Genomic DNA, 13,925 nt, shown 5'->3' with positions numbered 1-13,925 from the left:
AACGGCTTCTCGCTTTTCTGGCGACCTAGCTAGAACCTGCTGCTAGTGTCCCTCTTCACTCGTTCTTTCTATGAAAGGGGAAGGCAGCACTCGCAGAAGATTTTCCAAGAATGCAATGTCGACTGGTGCTCGTACCATAAGAAGGGAGAAATCAGAGTCCGCTCTTGAATCATGCCTGAGTATTAGAAAATTATTTCAGAACACGCTTGTGTAGATTTCCTGCCAGTGCCACTGACATCTCGCGGCCTTCAAATATTATAACTTGCTCGATCATCTCCCGCACTGACTGGCAAATTCGCCAGGTAGCTGTGGATGGATCGATTCAGGGAGATCGAAGGTAAATACATCGAAGCACTTCAAACACGTTTCAAGACGCACTTCAAATTTTGTAATTGTGTCTTGAAAATTGTTTAGAACAATCAGAGTCGTACTTCAATACGCTGTTGAATTGTATCCTCTGCTTAGCGCTTGGGAGTCTCGACTGTTTTATTGCTGCATGGCTTTCCTCAACACCGTTCACTGTACATGTATCGCGGAACGCAGATTGGATGGCATTGGAGGTGAATTTGAAAATTTGTGACTGTGTCATCAACCAAGTGAGGACATCAAATATCAACAGGGACGCTCCGAAAATCACAAACGCTGAAATGGTCTTACACACTGGATGGTATTCCACATTCATTGTGTCATATCTTTAGACTGTCCGAAGGTTTGTCGTGCCGTGCAACTTTCACAGACTAATCCGATAATTGGCATGTGGCCCTACCGGCACACTCTCATGCGTATGCCGTTGAGTTTATCTTTATGTGCACGCACATGTGTGTATAAATTTTATTACGTATGCAAAATTAGGCAATCTACATGTACATATATATGTGTGTGCACGTGCACTCACTCCTATGACATAGAACGACAGTGCAGGCTATGTAAAGTCGCATGAATGTGTGTCACCCGGGTGTGTACATGCATGCGCGCTCGCGCGGGCTTTTTGTGTGCGCGCCTGGCATGGCATAACGCCGTTCAATATGACTAGTGTTGAACCGTGGTAATTTGCCCCCACCCCCTTTTTTCTGCTGGCGTTGGATATGCAACTAATGACATAAACTCGGTTGTTGAAAACGAGTGCCATGCACCACAATGGATTGACAATAATATAATACAAGTAGCACTGTAAAAGCGCTGGCAATACTCATGTTGCAGCCATGGCAGTTGTGATTAGCTTTCTAAGTCAAGCCTGCTGCAGAAATTATTGCACTCTGACCAGCTGGAGTGGCCTAGGACTGCCGGTTGTGGAGGACAGGAGTGATGCTTGTATATACATGTACGCTTGTATTTACATGATGTACACAGTGTACTTCGAAGTAACGTTAGATGTATTACTTGTGTGTTCTTCTGCCTGTGCGCGTGTACATGTGCTGGTCAGCGTGGAACCGCCATCCATATCAGATCATACAGCTGCTATCAGTCTCAACAGCTTGTATCTGGCAAATAGGGTTTTAGTGACTCGATTTTGCTTACTGTGTTCAACAGAGTGGCATTGCACACAGCTACTTGATGTAATAGTAGCATCTTGGAAATTTTATATTTTTGATAGTTAGCTTCAGTAGAAACTTCTCCAGTGTGGCTCTTAGCTTCATTACCACGGAGACTAAGCATTCAAGTAATGCACGAAGAACAGTGGCTAGATGTAAAGTGAAAAGCCATTGGACCGTACCCCGTGGAATACGCATTTAGTATAGAAGTATTTCTTGCTATGTTGGCAGCAAACACTGTTTAATATTATAATAATTACATTACCAGTAGAAAGTGCCCAATGTGCATTGCTTCAGCATTATGTTTTGGACAAAGCAGTGAACAAATTCCACATCACTATCGGCTTCATGTTGGAGAAAGTTGTGAAAAACACTAGAGCATACATGTACACTCAATACACATGCTCAGCTACATGTATGGCATTTAGTATGTGGGCGACTTCAAAGTTCTATTTTGGTAGTTAGCTTCGGTAGAAACTGTCTAAACTACTTGATCCGAAGCTCTACTACTATGTTCTGAAGATGTTGGAATCAAGTAATGTAAGACACGTATCTGCCGCATTGGAGCTAGTTGTGAAAACCTTTAGACCATACACTCAATGCACATGCTCAGCTATGGCATTTAGTATGTGGGCGACTTCAAAGTTCTATTTTGGTAGTTAGCTTGGGTGGAAACTGCTAAAACTTGATCCAAAGCTCTACTACTGTGTTCGGAAGATGTTGCAATCAATTATTGTAAGACACGTATCTGTCATATGGTGGAGTCAGGGGTTCTAAGGCGTTGGATAATGTCCCAGTGCAATGTGCTGATTCTTGAAATATGGCATCACTTGAAACTTTAAAGTTTTATTTCACGAGTTACCTTCGGTAGAACCTACTCAAACTTGCTACACAGTACCATTATTAGGTTATGATAGCATAACCATCGAATACAGGGCAAGTCCAGTGTCAAATACCTGTGGGCGGGGCTAATATGTGGGACGTGTGCGCTGAAATGGGATGATTCCGAAAAGAGAAAAAAAGGTCACCTTCTAGCAGAATTCTACCCACTTCTACAGCTTATGCTGATATTTAGCAAGTATACTACTGTCCTGATGTTGGACATCAAGAAAAAGGCGGTAACTACCAGTGCTACGGCCAAAAAAGTGGTTTTCCGGTATTTTTTGGCCTAAATTGGCAATTGTGAGTATGCTATGTTTGGCCCCTCCCCCGAGTGAAACCGGCCAGTAGAACTTGATAAAAATTTGTCTCCGTACACTAGATATCCAACGGAACAAAGTACAATCGTTTGTAGCCACGTTTCAAACAAAAAAAAATTTGGACCCGAGGGGTAGGAGCAGGGAGTCGTCAAATACCAGGTATTTGACGACTCCCTGGGTAGGAGCCACCTTAATTTTATTGAGACAAAGAAAAATGATGGCAGCTATGTACATGGGGATGGCCCACGCCTGGTATAAAGTAAACGCAAAAGAGAAAAACTTTTGAAGTAGTACAGTGAAATCGATAATAATAGTTCAGTTCCCACACAATACCGCTCCTGAGCCGGATCAGACCACAATCCTAGCCTCGGCAACCGCCAGTGCAGAAGCCGCGAGACAAGGCGGTGGCAGTGGATCGGTCGGCGGGCACCCCGAAGACAGGCAACACTTGCACGCAGGAGGGCGAAGCTCAGCCGGGCACGAATCCAGGCCATGACAGAGGAGTAGGCTTCACGAGTCTTCTCGGACAACATGGAGGCAATGCGCTTGTAAAGAGAAATAGGTGAATTGCCCATGCCACCATGTGCCGAGAAAACCACAGGGATGAAGCCTGCCCGCTCAACGTGCTGAACCCTTTCTCCGTAGGCCCGGCGCTTCTCACGTTCGTGTCGCTTGTAGCAGGATGCCCCAGATGATGAGCGATTTGATGGAGCGTGCGGGTTGAAGACCCGGACGTCCAGGTAGCTCCGTTCAAACCGGCCGCCATAGATACCGCTCGCGACAACATCCAGCCGACCCGGGTCATCCCGCACAGCTGTGCGATAGCGCAAGTTCTCCCCGGTCAAGGGCTGGAGGGTTGGCTCCACGTTGACGTCATGCGCCACACGACCGAGCAGCTGCGCAGTGAGATCCCTCACCCCATTGTGCCGCATGAAGATGAAGCCGTCCGTAGCGCAGGAGAGAGCATGTGCAACAGTGAACGTTGCACCACACGAGCAGGTTGATGGCAGTCGGTCCGGGTGCCACCCATAGCGAAGCGCCAGCCCATCACGAAACTGGGCCTTGGACAGGGTAAAGCCATGACGTGCTAGTGGGCGGCATGTAAGCCAGCTTGAGGCTCCTTTCTCGCTGCCAAGCTCCATGGCACGCTTGAGCTTGACTGGGGGAGATGCATCATTTGCGAGCTCCATGGCACGGTGGGACACCGACCTTCGCTGCTCACGCCGTACCTCACCTTTGCGGTCCCTGACCTCAGCCAATGTCTCTCCCAGGATACCAGCCTGAGCGTTCATTTGATGGACTAGCGCGGTAGTGATGTGCCGAGAAGCCGAGTACTGACTGGAGAGAGATGTAGGATCCGCCAGACCAAGACCACCATGGCGACAAGGAAACCCAATGAGGCTGCGGTACTCTTGGTCGATGTGTTGGCCAGTCAGCACTGGGATCAGCTCTGTGGTGATTTGACGTTCCAGGGGTCCCAGCTGTTCAGCCGCCCCAGCTAGTGTTCGACAGATGAAGGTCCACTTGTGCTGAAGGCCTCTGGTGAAGGCACTATATGCTGCCTGAGGTTGCGTGCGTGCATACTCTGTGAGGATAGCTCTCTCTCTCTCTCTCTCTCTCTCTCTCTCTCTCTCTCTCTCTCTCTCTCTCTCTCTCTCTCTCTCTCTCTCTCTCTCTCTCTCTCTCTCTCTCTCTCTCTCTCTCTCTCTCTCTCTCTCTCTCTCTCTCTCTCTCTCTCTCTCTCTCTCTCTCTCTCTCTCTCTCTCTCTCTCTCTCTCTCTCTCTCTCTCTCTCTCTCTCTCTCTCTCTCTCTCTCTCTCTCTCTCTCTCTCTCTCTCTCTCTCTCTCTCTCTCTCTCTCTCTCTCTCTCTCTCTCTCTCTCTCTCTCTCTCTCTCTCTCTCTCTCTCTCTCTCTCTCTCTCTCTCTCTCTCTCTCTCTCTCTCTCTCTCTCTCTCTTCTCTCTCTCTCTCTCTCTCTCTCTCTCTCTCTCTCTCTCTCTCTCTCTCTCTCTCTCTCTCTCTCTCTTCTCTCTCTCTCTCTCTCTCTCTCTCTCTCTTCCTCTCTTCTTTCTCTCTCTCTGTTTTTGGTGGACAAAAACATCTCTGGCGTTGATTGCTTTCTTGCTTCGACTTCTGCCGCGCCTAGTGATTGTGACGCTCATCATTCGCTCCCTTGTCACTGGGCAGTTCTGTCCGTTTGGTTTAAGCGAATTCAAATAAAGAAAACAAAAACAACAACAACAACAACAACAACAACAACAACAACAACAACAACAACAACAGGTAAAAACAAAAACAAAGCAAAAAAACACATTATTCAGCGCCGAATGTCATGATAATCAGACAATAAGTAAGTATTATTATTATTATTATTTTGCTTGTTCGCGTTGGCATCAACCTGCATAAAGCAGGTATATAGCCTTCGCTTAAGGGGGTTCGGGACAGTTAGGCCCAAAAATTTAATTTCAACATCAGCCCAATCTGACATCAGGTTTGAATAGGTACAGCCTTATATTTTCGCTTAGTAACATCAGTTTTTCAATTGCCTGAATAGGTCTTGCCAAAAACACAATTTTCCTTGATGACACAAAATAACACAAAATCCCAAAATTGATGAGAAATCGTCCATAACATCAGTTAGGACAGAACATATGACATAAAATTTTACAGACTGTTCGAGGTATTGACTAAGATGATATCAACACCGAAAAATGTACACTTTGGTTGACGATGGGATCCAGGCCGTCATTTCCTGGAGAAGAACAAAAAGACGCAAAAAATGAAACTTTGAATATTTTTTGCAGCTTATTTTTGAGTTTGCCCCATATGTGGATACTTCAAACACGTTCTATAAGTGGGTTGGAACAGGTTTACCGCGGCGAAAATAGGGGTCACCGTGCATATTCTGGAGAAAAATCCAAAAAACTGTCAAAATTTGCCTAAAATTGGTAAATTAACGTATCTATATTGCTTGTACTTCTCTGCTGCTGCTTTGGTCATAACTTATTGGATTTTTGGCTGTTAGGTGTTGCATAAACTCACTAGAGCCCTCGACGTTCAGAACAATACAAGGATGGAATAGCTGAACTAGTAAATTTGCCGGAAAGCCCTGGGTGCACGCATTATCGATAGGTACTTTTCTCCATGATTACTCTCCTGTTGGCACTTGGTTGTGATACATGTACATGTAGCTATGATAGCGCTTAGCACTGCCCCATATCAAACTACAATGAAAGCTGACATGTTGGAACGAATCAGACAACATTGAGTCCTCTTGTTCTTCAACTATGCGAGCTAGAATGTGTCCCCACACTGGCAAAAATGATGGTATTTTACGGTGCGCACAAACAAGTGAACCACTGTGCCACAGGGCGTTCCTTACAGTTGGGTTGGTGCTGGTTCTTCGCTAGGTGTTCAGCCACCGCTAATATAATCTTCCTTGAGACTGTCACCCGCTTCTTACCTCCGACTTGCTCCTTCATCAGTCTGGAAATGGCTGGCTCACCACTTCGTTTGTAGGACAAGACAAAGTGCTTCATCACCAACCCACTGGCAGCTGCCCGCACTGCAACTGATTTAGAGAAGCACGTTGCTTGGACCAACGGTTGAAGGGTGGCCAGCCGCTTTTGCTGATGTTCTGCAAACTCCATCGCCGAACATGCTGATGCAAAAGTGACAGAGTGCTACAGGATACTGGCATCAGGGCGAGCTTCGACAATTTTAGCTAGGGCCGCAACATCCGCAACAGCATCATGAGCAGCGAACTCATTCCCAACGATGAACTATAAATCAATCTGAGGCTATAGCTTGGGAGCTCCGGTATCGCGGTTTAGGGATCAGAGTGTTCACCAATCACAAAAATGCACACCATCGACACACACATACACACACACACGCACACACACACACATGCATGCTCTCACACGCAATAGAACACACGCGCACGTACACACACACACATACATTCACGCACGTGTGCGTACCCACCCACATGCATGTGCACACTCATGTGAATGAGTGGAGATGCCCGCATACACATGTCACACCAACATGCCCTGGGAGCGGTCATGCACGTGTGTATAGTATGTGTGCGAGGGCACGTCCACATGAGCGCATATGCATGTGCATGTTCATACATGCGTATGGTGTACACATGCACACACATGCAGGTCTATGCAAACACACACACGCTCGCAGCCGCCGCGCATACAGTGTGCTCATACATTTCCATAGCCATAGGGTGGCACTGACTCGCAAATATCATGAATAAATCTTATGAGATTGAAAAACGCACTTACCCAAAGCAGCTTTGGTGTTGCTTGTGGAAGTACGGGGGCCAGGGTGTTGAGCAGTTACAGGGCTATCTGTATCTATAAAATTCTCCATCCCACACTGCTGACACGGAATGACAAGTACGCTGCCCAGGTCGTACCTCTTCTCTTCAAAGCAATCAATGAGCGCCAGAGGTTTGCCACATCCAGGATTCTGGCACGCAGACAATCCCACAGCCAGATACCTGAGATGAACGATTCGTCGACCGTGAAGAGGGGCACTGAACGACCTCTTCGCGGGAGTCGAATCCAGTGGCGTTGATGATGGAGATCGCCCTTTCCGTTTTTCAGGAACTCGATCGATCGTTTGAGTTTGCGAAGCGTCCCCCTCCTCGGCTTCTTGCATCGTCCAGTACGCAGAATGAGAAGCCGCGTCGTGGGTGACGGATTACTCTCCCGCGTCTTCATCTCCACGACACGTTGGCAGGAGAACCGAGCTATCCAAAAACCGCCAATGTCAAAACAAATCCGCAAGTCCACTAGTGGCTGAGCTTCTTCCTCAAAACTTGTCTCGACTCGAGCACGCGCTGCGAAGTCATGGTCAAACTATTTTCTGTGCATGATCGCGTCCCATTTTTCCACTCCGAAAGGCATTATTTTTCAGAAAAAAATTCGGAAATCCAACATGGCGCTAACCGTCGCGAACCTCCTTAAGCTGCCATAAAAAAGAAAGCTCATCCTAAGCGAGAGGGCTAGAGGGAAATATAACGATAACGAGATACAGAATACAAAGAAATCCAATGAGTTCAACGTACAATTCAAAACAAGAAAGAAAGGAAAGAAAAACAGAGCCGAATCTACCGATTGATTCATCAATCGACAAAGGGGACTAATCCGTTAGTGTTGCAAAGTAGAAGCTGATTATAGTTGCAGATCTCCAGGCCAGGGCCAGCATATTGCCGATTCTGGATAGGTCTCCGCAGCATTTGATGTGGTAATTATCATAAATGTTTGATAAAATTGTTAGAGTATCTAGTATCTAGAGTACCGAGTATCTAGTATCTAGAGTATCTAGTATCTTAATAAGTAAGTGGCGATACAAATTACAGCAATGACCACCCAGCGTTAGTGTAACTAACGCTGGGTGGTCATTGCTGTAATTCACTTATTGTTAATGTTGGCCCGGAGGAGTTTATGGAATCCGAATGACTAACTAGGACGAAGGCCTGCAGCAGTCTGCGACTAGCTTCATGTCATCTGCTTTCTTTCATCTTGTTAGATTGTTAGTGCGTGTGTGCTTTTGCCATCTTGCTGAAGAAACACAGAGGCGGAACAGGATATGGTATGTTTTTACTTAGTATTTTATCTACCGTATCTCCATTACGCGAAGCTGTGTAACAATAATAATACAGCCTCCCTCAATTTCCTGCTAGCTCTGTCGCCTTCTCGAGCGAGGACTGATACTGCTGTGAAGGCGCTATCTCGCAGTCTCAATCAGGCAATTTGCCGAAACGTTGGAATGATTATTGTGAAATGAGTTGAACTATTGCAGTGTTAATGGAAGAGAGCGTGTGGGCTCTACTCAACGTCCCTACTTGTGAGTAAATACATGCATTTACGGACTGCCCCTTATGTGGGTCTCCGGCCATGGACAACGTAGTCAAAGAGCTCTCGTCTCATGCAGTGACTCAGGGTGCAGCCACTCGCAACAACAAACAAATAACCGAAGGAAGACCAAGTTCTCAAACAAGCGCGAGTGCACATGAAATTTGCTTGGAGCGAAAATCATGCAAAACAAATTTCGCGTGAACGTTCGCAATCGTTTTCGCAAGCCGGAACGCGAAAATCATTGCCAGGCCTGGCAATAGTCAATAATTATTATTTTGCTTGTTTGGGGTTGAGCGCTTGTATTTGAACGCCTGTCACAACCGACAACCGGGTGACAGGCGCTAAGCGGGCGATAGACATCATATCATTGCGACATTGGCACACGTGCATATCACGCTGCTCAAAAGAAGAAAGGAAAAAACCCTCAAACTGTCAAAGGGGCCCGGCCGGGGCGCAAAGAGCAAAGGCAAAGGGTTGCTGGCCTGCTATGCCAACAAGCAGGATAGGACTAGAAGACAAGATCAAGACTCAAGAGTGCCCTCAACCTTTATTTTCTTATTAAATTTTGGTTAGCCTCGAAGTGCGCTTGCGCAGGCACCGGGTGCGATCGCATATTCTAACGACTACAGAAGCATTATGTATGTACATGTGCCTGTGGTCAATACGATGTCGATGGTATAATTATTCTTTGTAGGAATCAATAGCAATGTCTTCTCTCCAGTGCAATGGTTGTGGCTCGTCGAGCACAGCTCTAAAATTTGTCTCCTGCCTGCACACGTTGTGCGTACCCTGTGTGCAAAACAGTATTTCCTTTGACGGTTCAATCAAATGTCCGAAATGTTTGGCAACCACTCCGCTGACTGTGACTCTGAGCGTCGAGTCATTGCGATCGCTCCCAAGTGTTCTGGACCGTGGAGATTGTGTCGCAGGAGAGGAGACGCAGGGGAAACCCATGTGTGAAGAGTGTGGAGATGATACAATCGCCAGCAGCGGATGTGAGAATTGCCAGGTGAAAATGTGCGATGTTCATGCTGCTGGCCATCCATTGTTCAAAGCCACCAAGGGACATACCGTCAAGCCATTATGCCGAGGGGAGCGTGCCTCGTCTTCCGCACTACCGGGATCGACCAGCAAATTTGCTTCACAGCACAGGTGTGTACTGCATACAAGTGAGTTTGTCGTTGGATTCTGCGTACAGTGTGACCAGCTGCTGTGCCCGAAGTGCAAGCAGACGCATTCGCACAGAAAAGATCATCAAGTCCTGGACATTGCCACTGCTGGTCAAAAAACTCGGGATATGCTAGCAGATAAGCTTGGCAGCAGTACATCGCCATGTGCTGATGTCATATCCCAAGCACTGAACCGTGTTCAAGCAAACATTCGCAACCTCAATGACCAAACAGAGCAGGCATCAGCGAAAGTCACCGAGTTCTCGAAGCTGTTAACTGAGGCAGTTGTGAAGCGTGAGAACGAACTCCTTGCAGGGCTGGATGATATGCGATCTAAGAAGATGCTGTCATTGGAGGAACAACAAAACCGACTTCAGGAGTGTGTATTGCAAGAGAAGAGTGCAGCGAATATTGTGAAGTCATGCACTGACGATGTTGACCTGCTCCGTATATGGACATGGGTGGACGAGTCATTGAAGAAAACGATACGAATGGCTGAAGAAGATAACGTTCCATGTGTGTCCAGTGGGCTTGTGTTTGCCAGCACTGACCTCACACAACTACTGAATGACATTGGCAAGTCTGGTGCTGTACTGGATATAGCTGATCATGCTGTACTGGAGTGTCCAGACAAAGCCACGACTCGTGATGATGTTATACTCAGTGTTGCGATGACACCATCACACACTGCTAATGCTGCCACTGCCAGTGCTACCAATACTCCTGCAGGCAGTGTGAGTCAGGATCAACTCGACAACATCGGACTGGAGATTGCCGTAAGCAATCTTAACAAGGATGATGAATTTCCGGCTGTGCGTACTCGCTGCAAATCGTTACCTGGACGTGTGGAGATTGGATGTGATCGCCTGCAAGCTGGTTGCTACAGTGTATCAGCTATGATTGGATACAGGCATTTGCAAGGCAGTCCCCAGCAACTAAGGGTGACAACCACTGCCACCAATGATGGTCACTCATTAAGACGTACCAGTAACGAAAACTGGCCATGGCTCCCTTCTGACACTTCAGATGAGGATTGACATGACCGAACGTGGTGCCATCTTTCTCTCTGCCTGTTCATCCAGTCCTCCAAACCTGGAAGGTTGGCACCAGGACAAGCCACAGTGTTTTGGTTGGTATGGCTGTGGTGCTGATGGCGACTTCACCGGAAGAGCCCTTGGTCAAGAGTGGGAAATTGGTGACGTCATTCATCTCACCGTTGATCATGATCGTCACACTCTCACTGGCAGACATGAGAGAACGGGCGCCACAGAAACCATCCCGAAAGTCACAGGTAACCTGTACTGGATGGTGACACTCGGCTATGTCGGTGATCAAGTATCAATTGAGTGACAATTGGCCAATAGTTTTTTCGAAACAAAAGTCCGCTAAACAACCAACTTCATCACTAATACCACCAAAGTCGCAACTTCTAAGTTTGAAAAAGTCTGCTGATTGAAAAAAAAAAAAACGAAAACCAATCATCAAACACCACACCCAGTCACCAACCGTTGTGCATTGAAAATGGCTCCTCATTTGCTGACTTACAACTTCCCAGCAATTTCTGCGCCCTCTGTGATGAAGCCAATCTTCATACCTGTTCTGCTACTTGTATGTTTCTATCGTCTAGAAGTACTACCTGAGTCCTCGCTGGTCTGCCATTGCATTTTAAGCATTGCTCTCCAAATGAATTGATTCCATTGCTCGTTGATTGATCTCAGTGAGGTCATTTTGAAGCAGGGCAGAACTTAAATGCCGAGTCCGCATTTTCCAGAAGAGATCAGATTCTGCCTGGACACACGCAAGTGTACCAAAACAATTTCTTGCTGCCAACGCGTGCCGGTGAAGCCAGGGGAACTGATCAAACCATTGTTAAAAATAAAATAAAATAAAACCACTCGGGCGGAAAACGGCGAAACACGAGTACCTTCACTCCGTAGCTTCCCTACAGAATCTCGTAGTCTCTCGGCTGAAACGGTTCTGACTTCGCCAACCTCTGGCGAAGGTGCCTCCGCCATCACCGATTTCAAAATGAGCTGACCAGAGAGTCTGTGCGACTTCCTGGCCTACATGTATTGGTAGTTTGGTTTCGAAGTCTTAAAAGTGCCAGTATCAGAGTAGAGCGCATGCAGGTTACAACTATTTGTTTACATGTAGTGATGGAAGGCAATCAACATGCAGGAGCACACCGCAGCAATCTGTACTGCTACTGACCCTTCAAAAACTGCATCTGAGTGCAGGACATAATGTTCTTGGCACTACCAAGAGGAGCGTACTACCAAGGGTACATAACCCTACTCTTGGTGCTAACTGTTACCTTGGTACTAGTACTAGGCACATGTTGTTAGTTTGACATAACCCTACTCTTGGTGCTGACTGTTACTACTACAATTATTGTAGGCGCATGTTGTTGGTTTGACATAATTATAATACCATACTAGGCACATATATACATGTGACAGTGTGCAGGAGCACAGAGAGCTAGACTTTTGCAATCTGCTCGACTGTGGGAAGGGACTTGGATAAGCCAGCTTGAAGCTAAACTATCCCCGGACCCGTCATTGCTGGGAAAGACCACCAGGGCTGGCGGTACCCATGGAGAGTTGGTCGCATCTGAGCTGTCTGGATCATTGAAGAGGCATTTGAGAGCACACAGTGACATGTGCATGGGTAATACCGTATGTAGTTGCTGGTTTGAAGCGGAAGGCATCAATGATATAATGAACAAGGAAAAGATCAGTGGGATGCTGCTAGAAGTTACTGTTAACATGGCCAAATATCATCAGTGGTACGAAGTTAGAGAGATAAATACATAGCAATTGAAGACCCTCCAGGCTGTCTCACTCTATCAGCTCCTGAGATCAATTATTTGCAGTACATATACATAAAATAGGTATTGCCGCTTTGGATAAAAGATATTTGTAAATGCAGCAGATAATATCGAATTTGACAGCAGCTGAAGTAAATGCAGACTTGTAGTGAAAATATGCTGTCTTTGTCATCCGCAAGTTCGTGGTAATGATGATCTGAAGGGTTTCTGCCTGTCGCTACAGCATGGAGTATAAAGTAAAAGTATAAACACGACTGTATTATCAATTATATTTATGCTGTTGTGGGAGTGAATATATTAATGTGATGGACTGAAATATCAGAGCAGATCTATGCGTCTGCTGCGGGGGAGTGTCAGCAATGGATGACATCATCTATACAATGCCGGTTGTGTCTCTGGAAGGGATGACACCATGGACAAAATGTCTTTCCACTGGATGACATCATGAACAAAATGCATTTTCAAAGTATGACATCCTGAATAAATGTATTGTGAACAAACATATCATTTCAATGAATGTGTGTGATTGGTGACGTCATCATTGTTTGACTGTGAGACCCGCAAGGACCGCCACCTCAACCGCTACATCATTGATGGCTTGCACCGCTGTCACATTATTATTGTGATGCCATCATAATTTTGTGTAAAAACACGCTAAGACTGCTGCCAGTGGGCCTGTCGAGGTATACGCAGGTGAAGCGGACAACGGGCGTGCCATTCAAATACTGCACATTCGCCGATGGAGCGTTTCAAGACACATGCTGCGTGCGATTGGCATGTTGGGGGGGGGGGGGGGGTGCCACACTCGAGTGAATTGGACTCAAGCTGGGTTTCTAAACTGAGGGAGAGGGAGAGAGGTGTTGGTACATGCCTTGCGTCCTTATCCGATCCTGCTGTGTGTCTCTAAGGCTGGGTACTGTGCAATAGCCAGCCAGGACCTGACGACGACGACTACGGCGATGTTGCAGACACACCCAGGTCCTGGCACGTCCGCAACTGGTCGGTACACTCGATGAACAAGAGCCGATTCGGCGAGCCTCGCAAGCTGAACAGGACATTCTTGGTGGAGCTGTATAGACAAAAAAAGAGAAAGATCATGCAAGGATCAGTTATAAGTTATCGGTGTCGCCTCTCCTCTCTCTCTCCTTGTCCGTCCGGAGTACGTGCTGCTGGTGTACCTCGACTCCGAGACCTCTGGTTGCGGGAGGCTCGCTGCATCTCCTCACCTGCACAGCTTATGTAGCACCTTCTCACCCTTCACATGGCACTAGCGCTGCACTATCTATACGTCTGGTATATACTCCACCAAGGGTACATAA

General features: G+C 46.8%; 2 protein-coding genes and 1 long non-coding RNA gene across 3 annotated transcripts in view; 2 read left to right on the top strand and 1 right to left on the bottom strand.

Moving 5' to 3' along the window:
* The first annotated feature begins 3 nt into the window (after window positions 1-3).
* LOC135806881 (uncharacterized) lies at window positions 4-1,376 on the top strand. The gene is made up of 2 exons (XR_010551327.1): window positions 4-337; window positions 466-1,376. It is a non-coding gene; the product is annotated as an uncharacterized LOC135806881 (long non-coding RNA).
* Window positions 1,377-9,316: 7,940 nt separating this feature from the next.
* On the top strand, window positions 9,317-10,816 carry LOC135818137 (E3 ubiquitin-protein ligase TRIM71-like). The gene has a single exon (XM_065331509.1). The coding sequence runs from the start codon at window positions 9,317-9,319 to the stop codon at window positions 10,814-10,816; it is 1,500 nt and encodes a 499-aa protein (XP_065187581.1).
* A 1,522-nt stretch (window positions 10,817-12,338) lies between these two features.
* Window positions 12,339-13,925, bottom strand: part of LOC135815196 (uncharacterized) — a 47,771-nt gene continuing 46,184 nt past the window's right edge. Inside the window, exon 18 of the mRNA XM_065328461.1 lies at window positions 12,339-13,675. Coding sequence (XP_065184533.1) covers window positions 13,558-13,675 — 118 coding nt within the window. The 3' untranslated portion in view covers window positions 12,339-13,557. The remainder of the gene's footprint in view (window positions 13,676-13,925) is intronic.

The sequence above is a fragment of the Sycon ciliatum genome, chromosome 1 (genome assembly GCF_964019385.1).
Source record: "Sycon ciliatum chromosome 1, ocSycCili1.1, whole genome shotgun sequence".
Lineage (NCBI taxonomy): Eukaryota > Metazoa > Porifera > Calcarea > Leucosolenida > Sycettidae > Sycon > Sycon ciliatum.
The sequence above is the reverse complement of the archived record's forward strand: the minus strand, read 5'-3'. Positions and strand labels throughout refer to the sequence as shown.

Coding starts and splice junctions, on each gene's coding strand:
- LOC135818137 (XM_065331509.1), top strand. CDS start 9,317: ATGTCTTCTCTCCAGTGCAATGGTTGTGGCTCGTCGAGCACAGCTCTA.